At 45.0% G+C, this 14,782-nt stretch overlaps 1 protein-coding gene across 3 annotated transcripts in view; it reads left to right on the top strand.

Annotated features, from left to right (window-relative positions):
* LOC111843469 (uncharacterized) overlaps window positions 1–14,782 on the top strand; it is a 40,729-nt gene that overhangs the window by 1,062 nt on the left and 24,885 nt on the right. For all 3 annotated transcript variants that reach the window (XM_023811107.2, XM_023811106.2, XM_023811108.2), the window contains exons 2-3: window positions 248–410; window positions 9,147–9,301. In XM_023811107.2, the coding sequence (XP_023666875.2) occupies window positions 347–410; window positions 9,147–9,301 (219 nt within the window). In that variant the 5' untranslated portion in view covers window positions 248–346. The remainder of the gene's footprint in view (window positions 1–247; window positions 411–9,146; window positions 9,302–14,782) is intronic.

The following is a 14,782-nucleotide window of genomic DNA, read 5'->3' as shown; positions in this document are numbered from 1 at the left end:
TGTATGGTATTAAAGGCTGGATATGGTTGAGATGTCATGTGGATATCATTTGGGCACCATGGCAACATTAATTAGTTCTCTGGTTGCCTGTTTCTTAACATTATTAAAAATGTAGTTCGAGTGAAAGCAGACAGGAACAGGAGACAGTGGTAACTTGACTAATTAACCTGAAGAGCTGTGTCTTATTGTGTCTGTCATATTGTTCAAAATAAGCCGCACCGCCCTGAACTGCCCCATTGCCCCACAGCTGCCTGGGACATTAGCCAGCCCCGAATCCACTCCACTGGCCGACTGGAAAGACAACTCACCCCACCGTTGCTTGCACTGCACCAGTCACTCTTCACACATGGAGACCCCTGTTGTTGCTGCCGCCATCTTGATTTTGGCCTTCGCAACCATGGCAACCTCAGGTGAGCGCTTTTCACCCGCTTAGTACTGGAACGTGTCTCACTGACAGTTTGCGAATTTTATGCTTATTAAGGCGATTTAAGGCTTAGCGTTTCAGAATCCAGAACACACCATTCCTTCAGGCAGTTATGAGACATTTCTAAATAACTCAGTTAAATAAGATTCTTGCCCATCAGTGCAGTGTATTTGTCTGTTTTGAGATGTATACCTGTGAATCCGTGTTTGTTTTTTATCTACCTGGTACTGAATCTTAATTACACCACATGCATTCTTTCTCGGTACATTTGTTTTTTGGATGGGATGGATGTGAAATTTGCTCCTGCTCATTTAGAGCACCTGATGTGCATGAACAGTGTGATTATGTGTTCATTTTATCTTTTGAACTATTTTCTCTTTTCCCACGCGGTCCACAAAGAAATGGTCCCTGTTCTGGATTTATAGAATGGGTGCCACTGGAAGTAGAAACTAGAGCCTATTTTGACTCCTACACCTAAAAAAATCCTTGGTGAGACAATGAAATAAATTTAAAAATCTTTTAAAGATTGATTACCTTATAATATTGAGGATGAAATGCAATACATAACTAATGAGTTCATTTCCATATCCCCGACAGTTGTAGTGTTTTACTGATGATGAATATTATTTTTTAGGTTTTTTTTAGCATATTAGATGTATTGCTGGGCTAATGAATATTATAATTTGTGCTCTTGTAGCCTCAGTGCTTTTTATAATCTAAGTGAATAACAGCTTTTCCCACTTATGGTTTACTGGAGCTGTTAGAATTGAGTGCTTCACTGAAGGGTACAACAGCAGGAACTTTTTTTGGTACCTGAACCAATGCTGTGGCGAGACGCAGAGTGAGCAGGGTTCAGTGGGGCTTAGCATGGCCCTGGAACTCCTCTGGGCTGGGCAGGGCCGCCCCAGGACCCAGGGGCTGGCGTTCAGTGGCGCGGCCTACTGCCTCCTCCACAGTTTCCGGTCCACAGTCCATGGGCAGAAGGAAAAGTACAAAGGCAATTACCCAGAGCTTGAAATGTAGGGTGGGGGGGAGGGACGAACGGACGCGGGGGGGGGGGTTTGGCATGGACGGGTTTTGGAAAGAGGCTCTCTGGGGCAGGGAGGGAGGGTGTGGGGGGTAGGTCAGAGAAGGTCGACTTAGGGATGCTAAGGGATGATATCTTCAGGAATCAACAGTGGGGGTCGGGGGGAGGGGGGGGGGTTATGTAACTGTTTAGGAACACACACACTCAGCTACGGTACTAACACAGAAAGACCGGGAGACGACAGATGGCTTCTGAGGTCCAAAAAAGGAAAAAAAAAAAAAAAAAAACTAAATATGGCGTCTTGAGTCTAAATAAGCCACTTCCTCGCACTTGTGTTGACCGGCCAGACTGGGTGGCAGGGAGACCTACTGACGCGACCAGCTGTCGCCCTTGGAGACCGATTTCTATCTCAGACCAGCAAATAACAATCCCATGTCCGATTCCTTTACTTTTTCAGCTTTCTGTTACTCTCGTAACTTGAGTCTGAACTTGTGAATTAGAAAGTCTTTTCTTCTGCAGGTTTTGAAAGTTCTGCATCTGGTGGCGCAGTGGGCGGGTTAAATACTTAGATTTTTTTGAGTAAACTGTCCTATAATGCCAAAACACAGTAACCATGCTGTACCTACGGTAAGTACTGAGAGAACGGGCTTCATAGTTTTCCGACTGTCCATCTGTACATGTAGTAGGTTGGTAAAGGTATTATGTCCTGGAAACATAACCTAAGAGACCCGATTTTGCTCATAATTCACTTTTGATAAAATGTGCAGTTACTGTACTTGCCTTTGTATTGCAGTATGGTCCCCCCAGTAATCTTAGGTATATTTAAATGTGACAGTCAGAAGCATATAGTTAAGACTTGGTTTGTGCTTTTGAGGGGAGTGTTAATTTTACATAAATTACTAAAATGGGAAAGATGACAGAGCTGATCTGGACGTAGGAGCAACACATGAGTAACTGGCATAGCGAATCTGGGAGCCTCTCTGCTGTACAGATCAACGGCTCGATGCCCCGCCCTCCCAGCTGGGCAGCGTGTCTGATTCCCCTGGGGGGGGGGGGGGGGGTTGGCGGCAATGGCGAGAGTTCTGAACGCCTCATTAGCCGTGGGTCGAGATTAACCCCCCCCCCGCCACACCCACAGAAGACCCCTCACCAAAGAACATGGACGAGTCGCGGCACTGATAACGGGCCGCCGTCTGCGCCGATAAGAGATGCCGCCACATGGGTTTATCGGTGCGGATCTAGTGATCTGTGGTCTGAGATGGGCTGCAGGCTTCCAGTCCCTTCACCGCTAGCTGACCGGCCAGCCGTGCAGGTCGCTGCTCCTGGCCGACTTCGGATCAGAAGGTAGCTCGGGCGCAGACAAAACGACGACTGCCCTCCCTGGCCCAAAACGTGCCCTGATGACGACTTTGCCCGCTTGTCAGGCTGTGACGTTAATGGCAACTGGCTGCCTGAACATTTTGGGCAATTTAACTACAGCAGATTATAACTTATCTCAGCCCTAAATTGCAGAGCATCTGCAATTCTCAGTTCATGATAGATATATGTTCTACTCCCTATATGAGGTTATTCTGTAGCCACTATTACCAAAAAGGTAATTACTGAATGACATCCAGTTTCCATATTCATTCCATATAACACATACAAACACAAAACACTCATGTTTACCTGTAAAGGCAATTAACTCTCAATGTAGTGAGACTTGGGACCAAGTAAATGTATGCAGATTTAGATTGATTCTGTGCTGCTTGCAAGCATCCCTTGCCAGTCTCGGCATGTGGTTCAGAACATTCCAGTAAACACCGATTTGGACTTTTATCGAATGAGCTGCCTCACTTCATGTTCTGCCACGTACCACATGCACAGCCAGCAGCCGTTTACTTATTCTTGTTTATAAATATGTGAAGTTGTATGTATTGAAAAGCACTGAAAAGAGACTGCTGCTATTGGTGGAGGGGTATTGAGGATTAAAAAATGCTGGAGGGAGCCACCTTACTAGAAGAACCCCCCCCCACCCCCCATACCTGGCTTCTTGTACCAATGGTTCTGATGTGAAAAACGAATCTGCGTAGAAAAGCACACGGTGTTCCACTCTTGCTGTTCTGCACTTACTAGAATTACTGAAAAACAAGCCAAGAATGTAGGTAGGACCCTACCTCGTGTAATAATAATAATTACGAATGAGAAATCATTGTGATGCAGTGGGGAAGAGAGGTGCGGCGACAGGGTGAGAGGCCAGGGGACACTGTAGGTCTCTGCTGGCCCCTGATAAGAGTTTGTTTACCTTCCTGTGGATGGTTAGCCCTCCGTCTGCAGCCAAGGAAACTCTTGGACAATAGGTGTGTAGAGCTGTAGCTGGCGGGGCCTCTCGCCCTCTGTATTCCCCCCCCCCTCCCCCACACACACCCTGACCCTGGGCTACAAACAGTTCGTTCCTCCGCCCCCAGAGAGTGGGCCAGGCTCCACCTGCAGAAATCCCGTTTTCAGAAAGAAAAACTGTCAGGTTACAGCAACCGGTGGACATCTGTATCTAGGTATTTACCAGGGATGGGAACAAGTCCTTGGCGAGTCCCAGTTAACTCTCAAGTCAAAACATTGCAAGTCCAAGTCAAGTCTCAAGTCATGTGCCCTCAAGTCCAAGCTGAGTCCACGTCTTTCCATCATTTTTGCTGTTGAGTCACAAGCAATCCAATTTGTGACTCAAGTCCGAGTCGAGTTGTGAGTCATGTAACTTGAGTCCCTGCCTATGTCAGTTTTTATTTAACTTTAAGTCATTAAAACTTGCTACAGCAAAAACCCACTCCAATCAGGTCCAAGTCCTTTGCCCTCAAGTCCAAATCGAGTCCAAGTCTTTCCATCAGTTTTGCTGAGTCAAGTCACAAGTCATCAAATCTGAGACTTGAGTCCAAGTTGAGTTGTGAGTCAGTAACTTGAGTCCCTGCCTCTGCTATTAACATGTAGTGGTGGACAACAAAATATAAAACGATTATACCTTTTGTCAGGTAAAGTTTTGTTTAGCAAAATGAAAGTGCAGATGTGGTTAGCCGTAGTCTTTGTAAATTTATCAGCTAGTGGAAAAAGAATAATAACCCTTTGAAGAACAAACAAAAATATGCTTTGTCTGGTAAAATTTTGTTTTGGAAAACTAAAGTCCAGAAGTAGGCAGTGTGGTTAACCATAGTCTTTGCAAATTTACTACCTGATGAGAAATGAAAAACTGTTTGCTAGGTACAGACTGAGAACTCGTTTTTTACAGCTGAGTTGAAATTTACACTGGATGTGCTGCATTGTGCACCATGCATTGAAACATACAATTTACAAAGGTGCCGGCTAATGTCACAGCTGGTAAACTCGATGTTTTGCATGCTGATGAAGGATAACCTGCTGCATTTGCTGAGATATTTTAAATTCGACACATGAAGGTGTAAAGTTCCTCTAGCAAACTTCAATGGAATGGGGTGAATTTTACAGACAAATAAATCAGAAGAGTTAGTGTGATGCACATATTTATAAATGCACCATCACAAACTACTGAATATCAGATGCAGCTATTGAGATGCAAATTTAATGCAGTTGAAGGATTCAAATGCAAATTCAGTATTGCTTGTGACTTTGGATTGGATGAGGTGTGATAGCTGTGAGGGAGACTCCTGATCACTCTGTGAAGGAGGGTCACTGTTTCTGGAAGCTCTCTCTGTACCTTCAAACCATCTCTTGCTCATGTACCGGGAAATGTGAGATCCTCGCATCAAATATTCTTTTGGCTGCACTTCAGCAATCTGTTTGCCTCGCTGACCTGCTGCTGCGTTTCCGTCCACAAGAAATATGAATTAACAAAATTTTGTATTAATAGACCATTTATCAATCATAATTCGGGGCAAGGTTTTATACCTACAGGGCCGTGCCTAAATTTTGCCAGTAACTTTCACGGATAATTCACTTTTTTGACTAATCCAATGTATACGCTTCAGCTGAAATCTACCAGTCCTCTGCTGACTCTGATCTGGCTTGTCACTGGTCTTATCACAGTACACATTCCCTGCTTCTAACGCAACAATTAGTCACTGAAGTGAGACATTCAAGACCCGTATCTGCTCTTGCAGTATGTGGCGGACTTTGCGCGACATGACGAGTACAAATAAATACTGAAAATCGGTTAAATCTTGGCCACTTGAGGCATTTGATAGCTCGTATCTTTGTTAAGGCTGTAAGTACTGCCAGAATAAAGAACTCTTTAGCAAAACCCCACCAGTACAAAATAGCACACTTATCAATGGTCTGGAGATTCCTACAGCTGTTCCTTAAACTCTGTAGTCCCCCCCCGCCCCCCCCATGTCATTCCGGTTTTGCCATTTGCTGTGTGGCAGTAGCATTGTGAGATATACCGCTCCATTTGCTTCACATCGATTCAGGGTCGACTTCCCTGATGAGACATTCGTCTCGTCCTAACAGCAGGTCAGCGGGTTAAACCGAATGACGGGTTAGAGGCAGACCCAGGCAGTGGATGGGGAAAAGGGAGACGTACAGAATAAACTGTGCCCATCACTGCAGTGTTGACAGAACTCAAGGAACCGCATTATGAGATGGTGGCGATTGGGGGGTGTATATAACCTGGGGGCTGCCGTCATCTCTGGGTCTCCTACAGGCGATAAACATTTACCGCATCTCTCCCAGAGACTCCAGCCTGTGTGCAACGCTGCCGCATAAACATTTGTTGTCATGGAAAACAAAATTGAAGTCACTGATCGAAAGAGATAACGTCGGAGGGGAATCCAGTAACTCTCATGCCTCATTTAGCGTAGAACTGCTCACTGAGATGACTGGCATTTCCGGGTCAAGACACTGGGTCAGCAAGGCAGGAGAGTGCAGCCTCGGCGGGCACATGGGCATGTTTCTCTGGAGGGTTAGTCTGAAATTAATGTAAACATACGTATGTTCTCACATGCTCACGCGAGGAATGAACCAGCCGTCGTCTGGACAGATGAATTCGGCTGTCTGGCTGACAAACAGTGTTGACGTAAGGCTTTGTTTACAGCTCCGGTCTCCTTCCTAAAGCAGGCAGCGCGCTCACATCTACTGCCGTTGGCATATCGTCTAAACAGGGCATTTCCTATTGCCCCCGGAGACAGGAAGATGTAGAGCAGGGCCAGAGCCCGATGGAGCCATGTCTCTGAGCAGGGCGGCTTTCCCAGCATTCTCTGTCGTGGATCGGAAAATCTCTTACATCAGGCGCGGCTTGAATGGAGATGGACGGACGCTCTGCTCTGTTTTGCATTTTCAGAAATGAGGGGGTGCTGTGGAGTGCATTGTGAAAGGGTCAGTCTGGCATTAGCAAACAAAGGAAGAGATGTGTTACATATTAGAGATTGTTGCACATCCTCTAAAGCGAACATGATATAACTGTATTCACTGATGGGCCAAAAAGCAAGGCTCTATGATGTGTTGTGACACATCGCAGCAGTGACCATCTTCAAAATTACCTGCAATTTGTGCCACAGAAACCTTCTGTTGGTTTATACCAGATGCTCCACCCCTGGCTCCGTGTGACATGTCTAAACATCCAATCGGTGTGGTTTAGAAAAGGAAGCTAAACTCACGCCTGAATGTCTATGAAATATGCAAATCAAACTGCAAGGCTGGATTTCTAGACTGGCAGTTTGTGGTCGTGATTACGACCCTGACCGCGCCATCACTCTGCAAAGCCAGAGTTTTTTTTTGTACTGATGAAGTGACTGTCACATGAACCCCTCACTGCCATGACAGACTGCGCATACATCTACATCTGAGCATTGAGTTCAGTCATCCATGTGGACTCACACAATTATGATGATGACAATAAAAAGATTATTATTGTTGATTGGTAATTGTAGCTGTGTGATCATCATCATTAATATTTTAGTGTCAGAGTCACTGAAATGCTGTTCTGCGCTGGTCTATAGTTTTTCACTAAGCCTATTAACTGGTTATTCACATATACCATTTACGATACACTAGACCCACCCACCCCGCTGGAAGACTTAACTGTCCAAATTCAGTTTGTCTTGGACAGTGAGGGTGGGGTATGAAGCTTGCCGAGAGGGGGGTGGTACCAATGGTTTGCTAAGTCAGCACCCCCTCACAGGATGGTGGCCTATGGCCGCCCATATGGCCTACAGCCAAACTCTTCAAATCTGGACCTCGATTCCAAATCCAGGCCTTGTTTTCAGTTCTCCCAGGTAGTTAGTGTAATAATTACTGATTCTGATTGGTCAGAGGCTTCACACCTGGCTCACAGGTAAAGGAAGGCTGGACAATCAGCAGGGCTCGAACCTTGAGGACCGTGATTTGGCCTACAGGATTGGCCCTATTCCCTTACTAGGTCAAGAAGCACGTTGGTGGCTAAAACACCTGCCTTAACTGAGCACCCCCTCTCCATTGTGTCATACTGCTTATAACTCTGAAGTTAAATAAGTCATTTTGGTACAGAAACGTACTGTAGTGGGAGGAAAATAAGGCCGGGGCCAATGGCTGCGTGGCGTGAATGTCGCTGCTGCAGCGCTGAACTGCACGTTTGTCCACATCATCTGCGCTGCTGCTGCTGCGGTGGGGCGTCTGTCTCACGCAGGTAGTGGCTGCTCTAATATAATCATGAGCACTGAAATGAAAATGGATACTTTGTGCTGCCGTGACACGTACCACGCAGCCAGTGCATCCCGGGCCTGTATCTGCTTTGTGGCAGCGACACAGTGTCCAGATTGGGCCCTGGGAGATGGACAGTCTGATTGGGCCCTGGGAGATGGACAGTCTGATTGGGCCCTGGGAGTTGGACAGTCTGATTGGGCCCTGGGAGATGGACAGTCTGATTGGGCCCTGGGAGATGGACAGTCAGATTGGGCCCTGGGAGATGGACAATCTGATTGGGCCCTGGGAGATGGACAGTCAGATTGGGCCCTGGGAGATGGACAGTCTGATTGGGCCCTGGGAGATGGACAGTCTGATTGGGCCCTGGCAGATGGACAGTCTGATTGGGCCCTGAAATTGGGCGTGGCTGACCTCCTCCACACTGAGGCACATCGGCCAACACACCCCCGTGTTCTGCCCAAATATGTCCACTTCAGAAAGGTACCGATCCGGCTCCATGCTGGCAGACTCCAGGCGCTTCTTGTTTTCTTTGCCGGGAGTATTTATTGACCCTGTGTAAGTTATTCCCTGGAGGACTAGTAAATCGTTTCAACAGCTCGTTCGTCTGCTTCAACTTGACCTCATGGTTAGGCTTTGTCCCTCCCCCTCTGCACCCCCCAGTGCGGACACATCCTCACTAAATCACCAGAGGACCTTTAGAGAGCAGGCAGGGTCTGAGGACCACCCCCCCCCCCAGTCAGAGAATTTCGAGCTTCCCAAAGAAGATCATGTCTGCCACCTGACAAGTGTATCCTATAATGCAGTATGGTATCACATTAGCACATTAGCATTTGTTTATTTAGCAGATGTGTTTGTTCACTGCAATGTACACGTGAATGAAGTACGATGAACGTTGCAGTGCATTCTTACTGGTGAAGAAAGATCTGCTTATTGACATGGCTGACTCTCACTCTCATGCTTCTGCCAGACCTCCGAACTGCTGGTCTGGATCCTTATGTGATACACAACGGGAAAAACAAGGTGTCAGTTGTGCGAAGAGCCGTAATCAACGTCCCCCTTTCTCTTCTCTTGTAGAATACCCAAGAACTTGTGAACCCCTGGAAAAAACAGATAAGAGACTCTGGAGTGGTGAGGCCCAGAACATTTCAACTGCCTGCCAGAGCAACTACAGCATGAACAGTTACGAGGTCCACATTCTGAGCCTGGAGTTCACCGCTACGGACAGCAATGTAAGTTACACCATTGTGTGACCACAAATAAAAAACTATTATTTTACAACATGTTCCATTAGGGTATCTCTACGGCTTGTCCTCTCAGTTAAAAAAAAAACTCATCCAGACACATTATGAATTAATTATAGTTGCAATACAGGTTCAACTTTATGTCTCGAGGCAAGGTATTACTTTAAAATCAATATCAACATGAATTTCCTTCCACAGATAATTGCAGTAATTGAAAAAGTGATATAGAAAGGTAAAATTGTTTTTAAGTATCTTCCTGGCATCTCGTCTGGTTAGTCACACGACCGAGGACAGAAACAAGTGATGTTCAGAAGGCAAATGAGAACTGCGATGTGTTTAGAAGCTTTTCCACTGCCACCAAGAACCGAACCGTACCTGAGCCGTAACCGAGCCGTACCAGAGATGTACCAGAGACGTACCGCAAAGGCACGATTTTCCATTGTAAATTATCTGAGCCGTACCCACACTGACATGGCCGAAAGTGTGATCAAATCGCGTTGGTTGCATCACCACCATCTGATTGGTTGAAGTGCATAGAGATACTGGTGATTTGCATCGATGTGTATGGATTATCTGAAGGAAAAATGGTCATATTCTATATATTAATCATTAATACTAGTATTGCACATCGCGATGTATCGATGTATTCCAGATATCTGACGACTTGACAATTTCCAAACACCTGCTTAAAAAAGTACTAGAGATGGGCTGAACAGAATGTATTCGTAATGCGGATTTATGCAAGTTAATGCTAATTCTGCTAGCATTTAATGATAACGTAACATGGCGATTCTCAAAGACATGCTAGTGAAAATTAGAACATAGTAAATCATGATGTACACAGTTTCTTTTTGGTTTTTTCATCACAAACCCAAACCCAGCAACGCCTTACTGAGCCGACCTTTCTGCAGTGGAAAATTGAAGCGAACTGGAACTGCACTGTAACTAGTGTCTCTTCACAGTGCGGCTCGGGTACAGCCTGGTTCCTGTTTGCCAGTGGCCATTAGAGGTAGAAAGCAGAATGGAGGGACTTTAGTCAAACAGAACCCTTTCCGATTGACCTGACAAAGGTCAGAAAGAAAAATATAATTTGTTCCAAGTCAGTAGCTGTATTGTGACTCCTGTACTAATGTGGTTACACACAGTTAATTTTTTACCCTTTGTAATCACAGGTTAGAGCAATGGATTTTTTTTTTTTTCTCGATGTGGCAACTAACTGACAAGGATAAACGATGAACTGAATGATAATTGTTTCACATAAATTGTTGCTGAACTGCATTGAGGTAAATAAATCAGAAAAATAAACTGGTTGGCTGCTACATTCTGAGAGAAACCTTGCTGCACATAAAGTTAAGAGGCATTTGTGATGCTCCTTCATGACAAGGGAACAGCAGACCATGGGCTCCATGAATGTCTGTTGCTTAGAAACCCCACATGTTTGCTTGGAGTCAGCAACTTCTTGCTGTTCAATATTTTAATATCTACATTTATTTAGCAAACAGTTTTACCCGAAGCAACATGCATTTCTTTGAGAAAACTGGGTCAAACAATCCTTGGAGCGATTGGGGATTACGGACTTTACTCAACAGTGAAATCACACTGTGGACGCCGGGATTTGAACTGGCAACCTTCCAATCGCAGACATAGCTGCCTATTCTGCTGAGCCCTACACTACCCCCAGTGTGATTTACGATGAAATCATTTAATGTGGCGTTAAATTCCATTTTCATAACTGCAGTGACACTGCCATTGTTTTCAGTGTCTTCCAGGTGGCTGTAGACAGTGGGGGTCTTTGGGAGCCAAAAACAATTGGTGGGTGACCCAGGGCTTAGGGAGGGGAGGGTGGCCTTCACTTGGGCATCAGCCTTCAGGCCATGTGGCCACACCCTCATTTCTTCCTCAAGTGACCTAGCGCCCTGCTGCCGGAGTTTGAGATGAGGTGTAGACAGGAATAATGGGAAGCCATGCACCAGGCAGACCGACAGAACAAACTGGTCTGAAAAGGAAAACAAGGACATTAAAAGCCCTGGAACCAAAATAGCCGCACTGAGTAATCATGGGCTGTAGTGTTCATTGTGTGACGAGGTCCAGAGATGGAGTGATGGAGAAAATGGACAAAAATGCTGGGCTGTTCCACTTCAAAAACTGGTGAGAAAAAACTAAACAAAATTAATGGTTTTATTGTTTCCCGAAGGCTTTGATTTCCATATTAAATATAGTAACTGGCGAGCATACGAGGCCACATCACCACTGGACACATGCGACGTGGATGCTGGAGTACGGAGAGAGCAAGACCTGATTCATTCATCATGCTTTCATCTCTTAGTGCCAACTTTCCAAGACAGTGATTGAGTAACCTAAATGTCACAAGATAATCAGCCTTGTCAGGGAGGTCGCTCTGCCTTCCTCCTCCGGAGGTCTTGCGTTCCAGACAGCTCACCTATTTGAGGCGCTGGGGGGGGGGGAGGGGGAGAGGAAATTCCAGGACATAAACAAGGAGGAATGTTCTGCTGGCCTTCCTGTGAATCAGCTATCAGCTTCCGTCCTCTGCAGCCAGTTCAAGGGAAGTCTGGCTGTGGTTTATTGAATAGGAATCACGCCGACAATGGATTCTGAGCATGAAAAAACAGGAATGTCTCTGACTGAGCAAGATGGAAGAGAGTTCTTTCATGTACAGAAATGTCCACCAAGACATGAATGAAAATGCGTCAAACCTTGGTTTGGTTATGTATTATTATCGACAGAGTGTGTCACTATTGAAAGAAAAGTGGGAAAAGAGAGAATTAGAGAATGATTATATTTGTTTCAATAAGGACTCCAAATATAGCTTTGTTGCAGTAGTCAAAGACTGGGATTTTACTCGTCTGTCATACACAATTGCTCTAAATTACTGCATGATGTCAGATCTAAACAGTCATGGAGATGGTTTATTAATTTTTTTATTTTGGTAAATTGGTGAGAGAGAGTGGACAAGCTCTGTAAATGCTAGCTGGCAGCAACAGATGACAGATGACAAGTATATTCGGAATAAAACTGGACCATTGCCATCGACGTGGGTTTCATGTGGAACTTGTGAGCGGGGGAGGGCAAGGAAGGCCCTCTGGACGTGTGTGACTTCGGACGCCAAGGGGGACACTTCCTTAGTGTCCCCACATTCCACACCCTCCAGGCGCTTGGCGATGTCATCGGCTGTTAGAGTCCTATAAAAAGAACTGGAGCAGGAAGTTCAAACACAATTTGAAAGCCTGTTGCAGACGCACAGAGGAAGCTGTAAAAAAAAAAAACATCTGAAAAGAAAAAAGCAGAAAGTGACATTAATTAAAGAGCTTTGCAGTAAAAACCAGAGAGTTGCGACACTGCATCCAGTTCCCCCAGCGTGATGTGGGCTGTTTTAGCTGTTTAGCTTAGCCGGTCTGTGTGCACTGATAATTCTCCATGCCAGGCTAGACAAACGCCATGATCGTAGCCATGCAGAACCTGTTCCGGTCAAGCTTGTTAGCCACCGTGAGCGACAGATAAGGCAGCGGTGTTAACATTCCTGTCAGCGCGGAGCGGAGTGCCGGCTCTTCGCGGCGGAGAATCCTCGCCTTCGGCGTAGTGAGGTCTCTGCTGGAAACGTGTGCTGCCCCGTCTGCTTCTCCCCGACCCCCCTTTGCCCCGGAGCTCTCAGTCTATCAGGACTCCAAACGGTGCAGGTGCCGGCTTGACTAATCAAGAAGATGTACCGTTTTCCTTTGAAATCGGCGCGGCCTAGGAAATGTCGAGGAGAGAGTCTAATTGAAAATGAAGTGATTCTGTAACATCCTTTCATTTTAAAAGATGTCAGTTGCAGTTACAACACTACAAACGCTTGGCATAAAATAACAGAAAATTCTAATTTCAGTGTTCTGTTGAGTCTTTTGACAAAATCAAATTCTTCGTCTTCACTTAGTTATTTGCATATCAGATTTTTAAGCGTAGAGTTATTTGACACAGCAGGCAGACAGGATTAATTGCACCTGTAGGAAACTTGGCATTGGTGTAATTTATGCCTGTGTAAAAGGTTATTTCATTTGGAAACTGGCAGTTAGAAAAAAAAGTGTTAGATATGTTTTATGTATGACATTTTAGAGGAGAAGGATCCCTTTACTGAGGAAACCAGACAAATTCAGAATCATGGATATCTGACTGAAAAAAAGATACATGTAGATATTATGCATCAATTGGTACATATCGGGCCATAAATTCTCTAGCTGACCCAGACAAAGATGTGGAGAGATGGCATTGGCTAGTATTAGATGAGCTGTTGACCTTTAGGCTGTTGACCCAGATTTATGGACAAAATATGATTTGAATATTTGCTGGATTCTACTGTACAGGTGCGCACAATTTTTATGTTGCAGAAAGAAAGAGCCCATTGCAGAACAAAATAGCTGTTCAGATCCTGAATGTTCTTAGAGTCGGCAGCTAGTGATTTCGGCGAGGGTATGTCGGCAAGACCTGACAAGTCATTTCCAAGTAGACTGAAGGGGCGTGCAGCTGTTTGAAGGAACCAAAACTGTTTTAAAAGTGAAGGGCACTTTTCCCTTTCCTTTTCCCTGTCTCTGTGTCATTGTGGATAAAGAACTCTCAGGTACCTAAAGTCACGCACATTAAGTGTCCAGTGCAGTGTCTGACATCTCAGAAGTACTTGCCAAAAAGGTCCTTGAGCGAATAATATTTAACGATCAATATTCAGTCTGTGATTTTAAATTAATGAAGCTCTTTCTCATGGTAACATCAAAAACATCAAGAATTTCAGCACCAAGCAGTGTCACATTTTTATATTTACATTTATATCAGAATGTAGTGAAATATGTAGTTGTAACAATAAATATTTATTAGCTTTGATTTAATAAATACTATAAAGTACATATAAAGTAATTGATAAAGTATTTATATTCTTGCCTGAGCTTTCTGACATTTAGCTTCCGTCTTGTGCAAAAGGTAAGCCGACTGTGCATTATTATATAAAAGGGAAGCATTCTATAGCATTCCACTGTGATTTTTGGAAACTTGCATCAGACAGCATTAGGTGATTGAATAACGTGTTTGCCCAAATGTTCAGTGCGTTTGGGCAGCCAGTGAGGAGTTTTCTGTGTAACTAACATGGTTGTATCAAACATGGATCTATTCCTGAAAAAACAAAAGCATGTGGTAAATTTTTCAGCATTGCAGTGTAAAGGGCGTGTAAACAGTGTGTGTTACTTCGATCAGACGCAGTGAGCACGGGAGCCGCACTACCTCCCTGGCGATTGGATGGTGAGGAAGAAGTGGTTTGGCACGGCCCAGTGTGTGAGCAGCGTGGGGGGAGGTTTTTGTCCCCTCCTGGACATATTAATTGTGAATCATTCCATTTCTTGGCACACAACTGAAGAAAGTGGAGAAGTCATGTTCGAATTCCAGTGGAGCTAAGGGCAGCTGAGCTCCCCTGAAAAGGATATGACCTCC

The sequence above is a fragment of the Paramormyrops kingsleyae genome, chromosome 7 (genome assembly GCF_048594095.1).
Source record: "Paramormyrops kingsleyae isolate MSU_618 chromosome 7, PKINGS_0.4, whole genome shotgun sequence".
NCBI lineage: Eukaryota > Metazoa > Chordata > Actinopteri > Osteoglossiformes > Mormyridae > Paramormyrops > Paramormyrops kingsleyae.
This window is presented reverse-complemented; position numbering and strand designations above follow the sequence as displayed.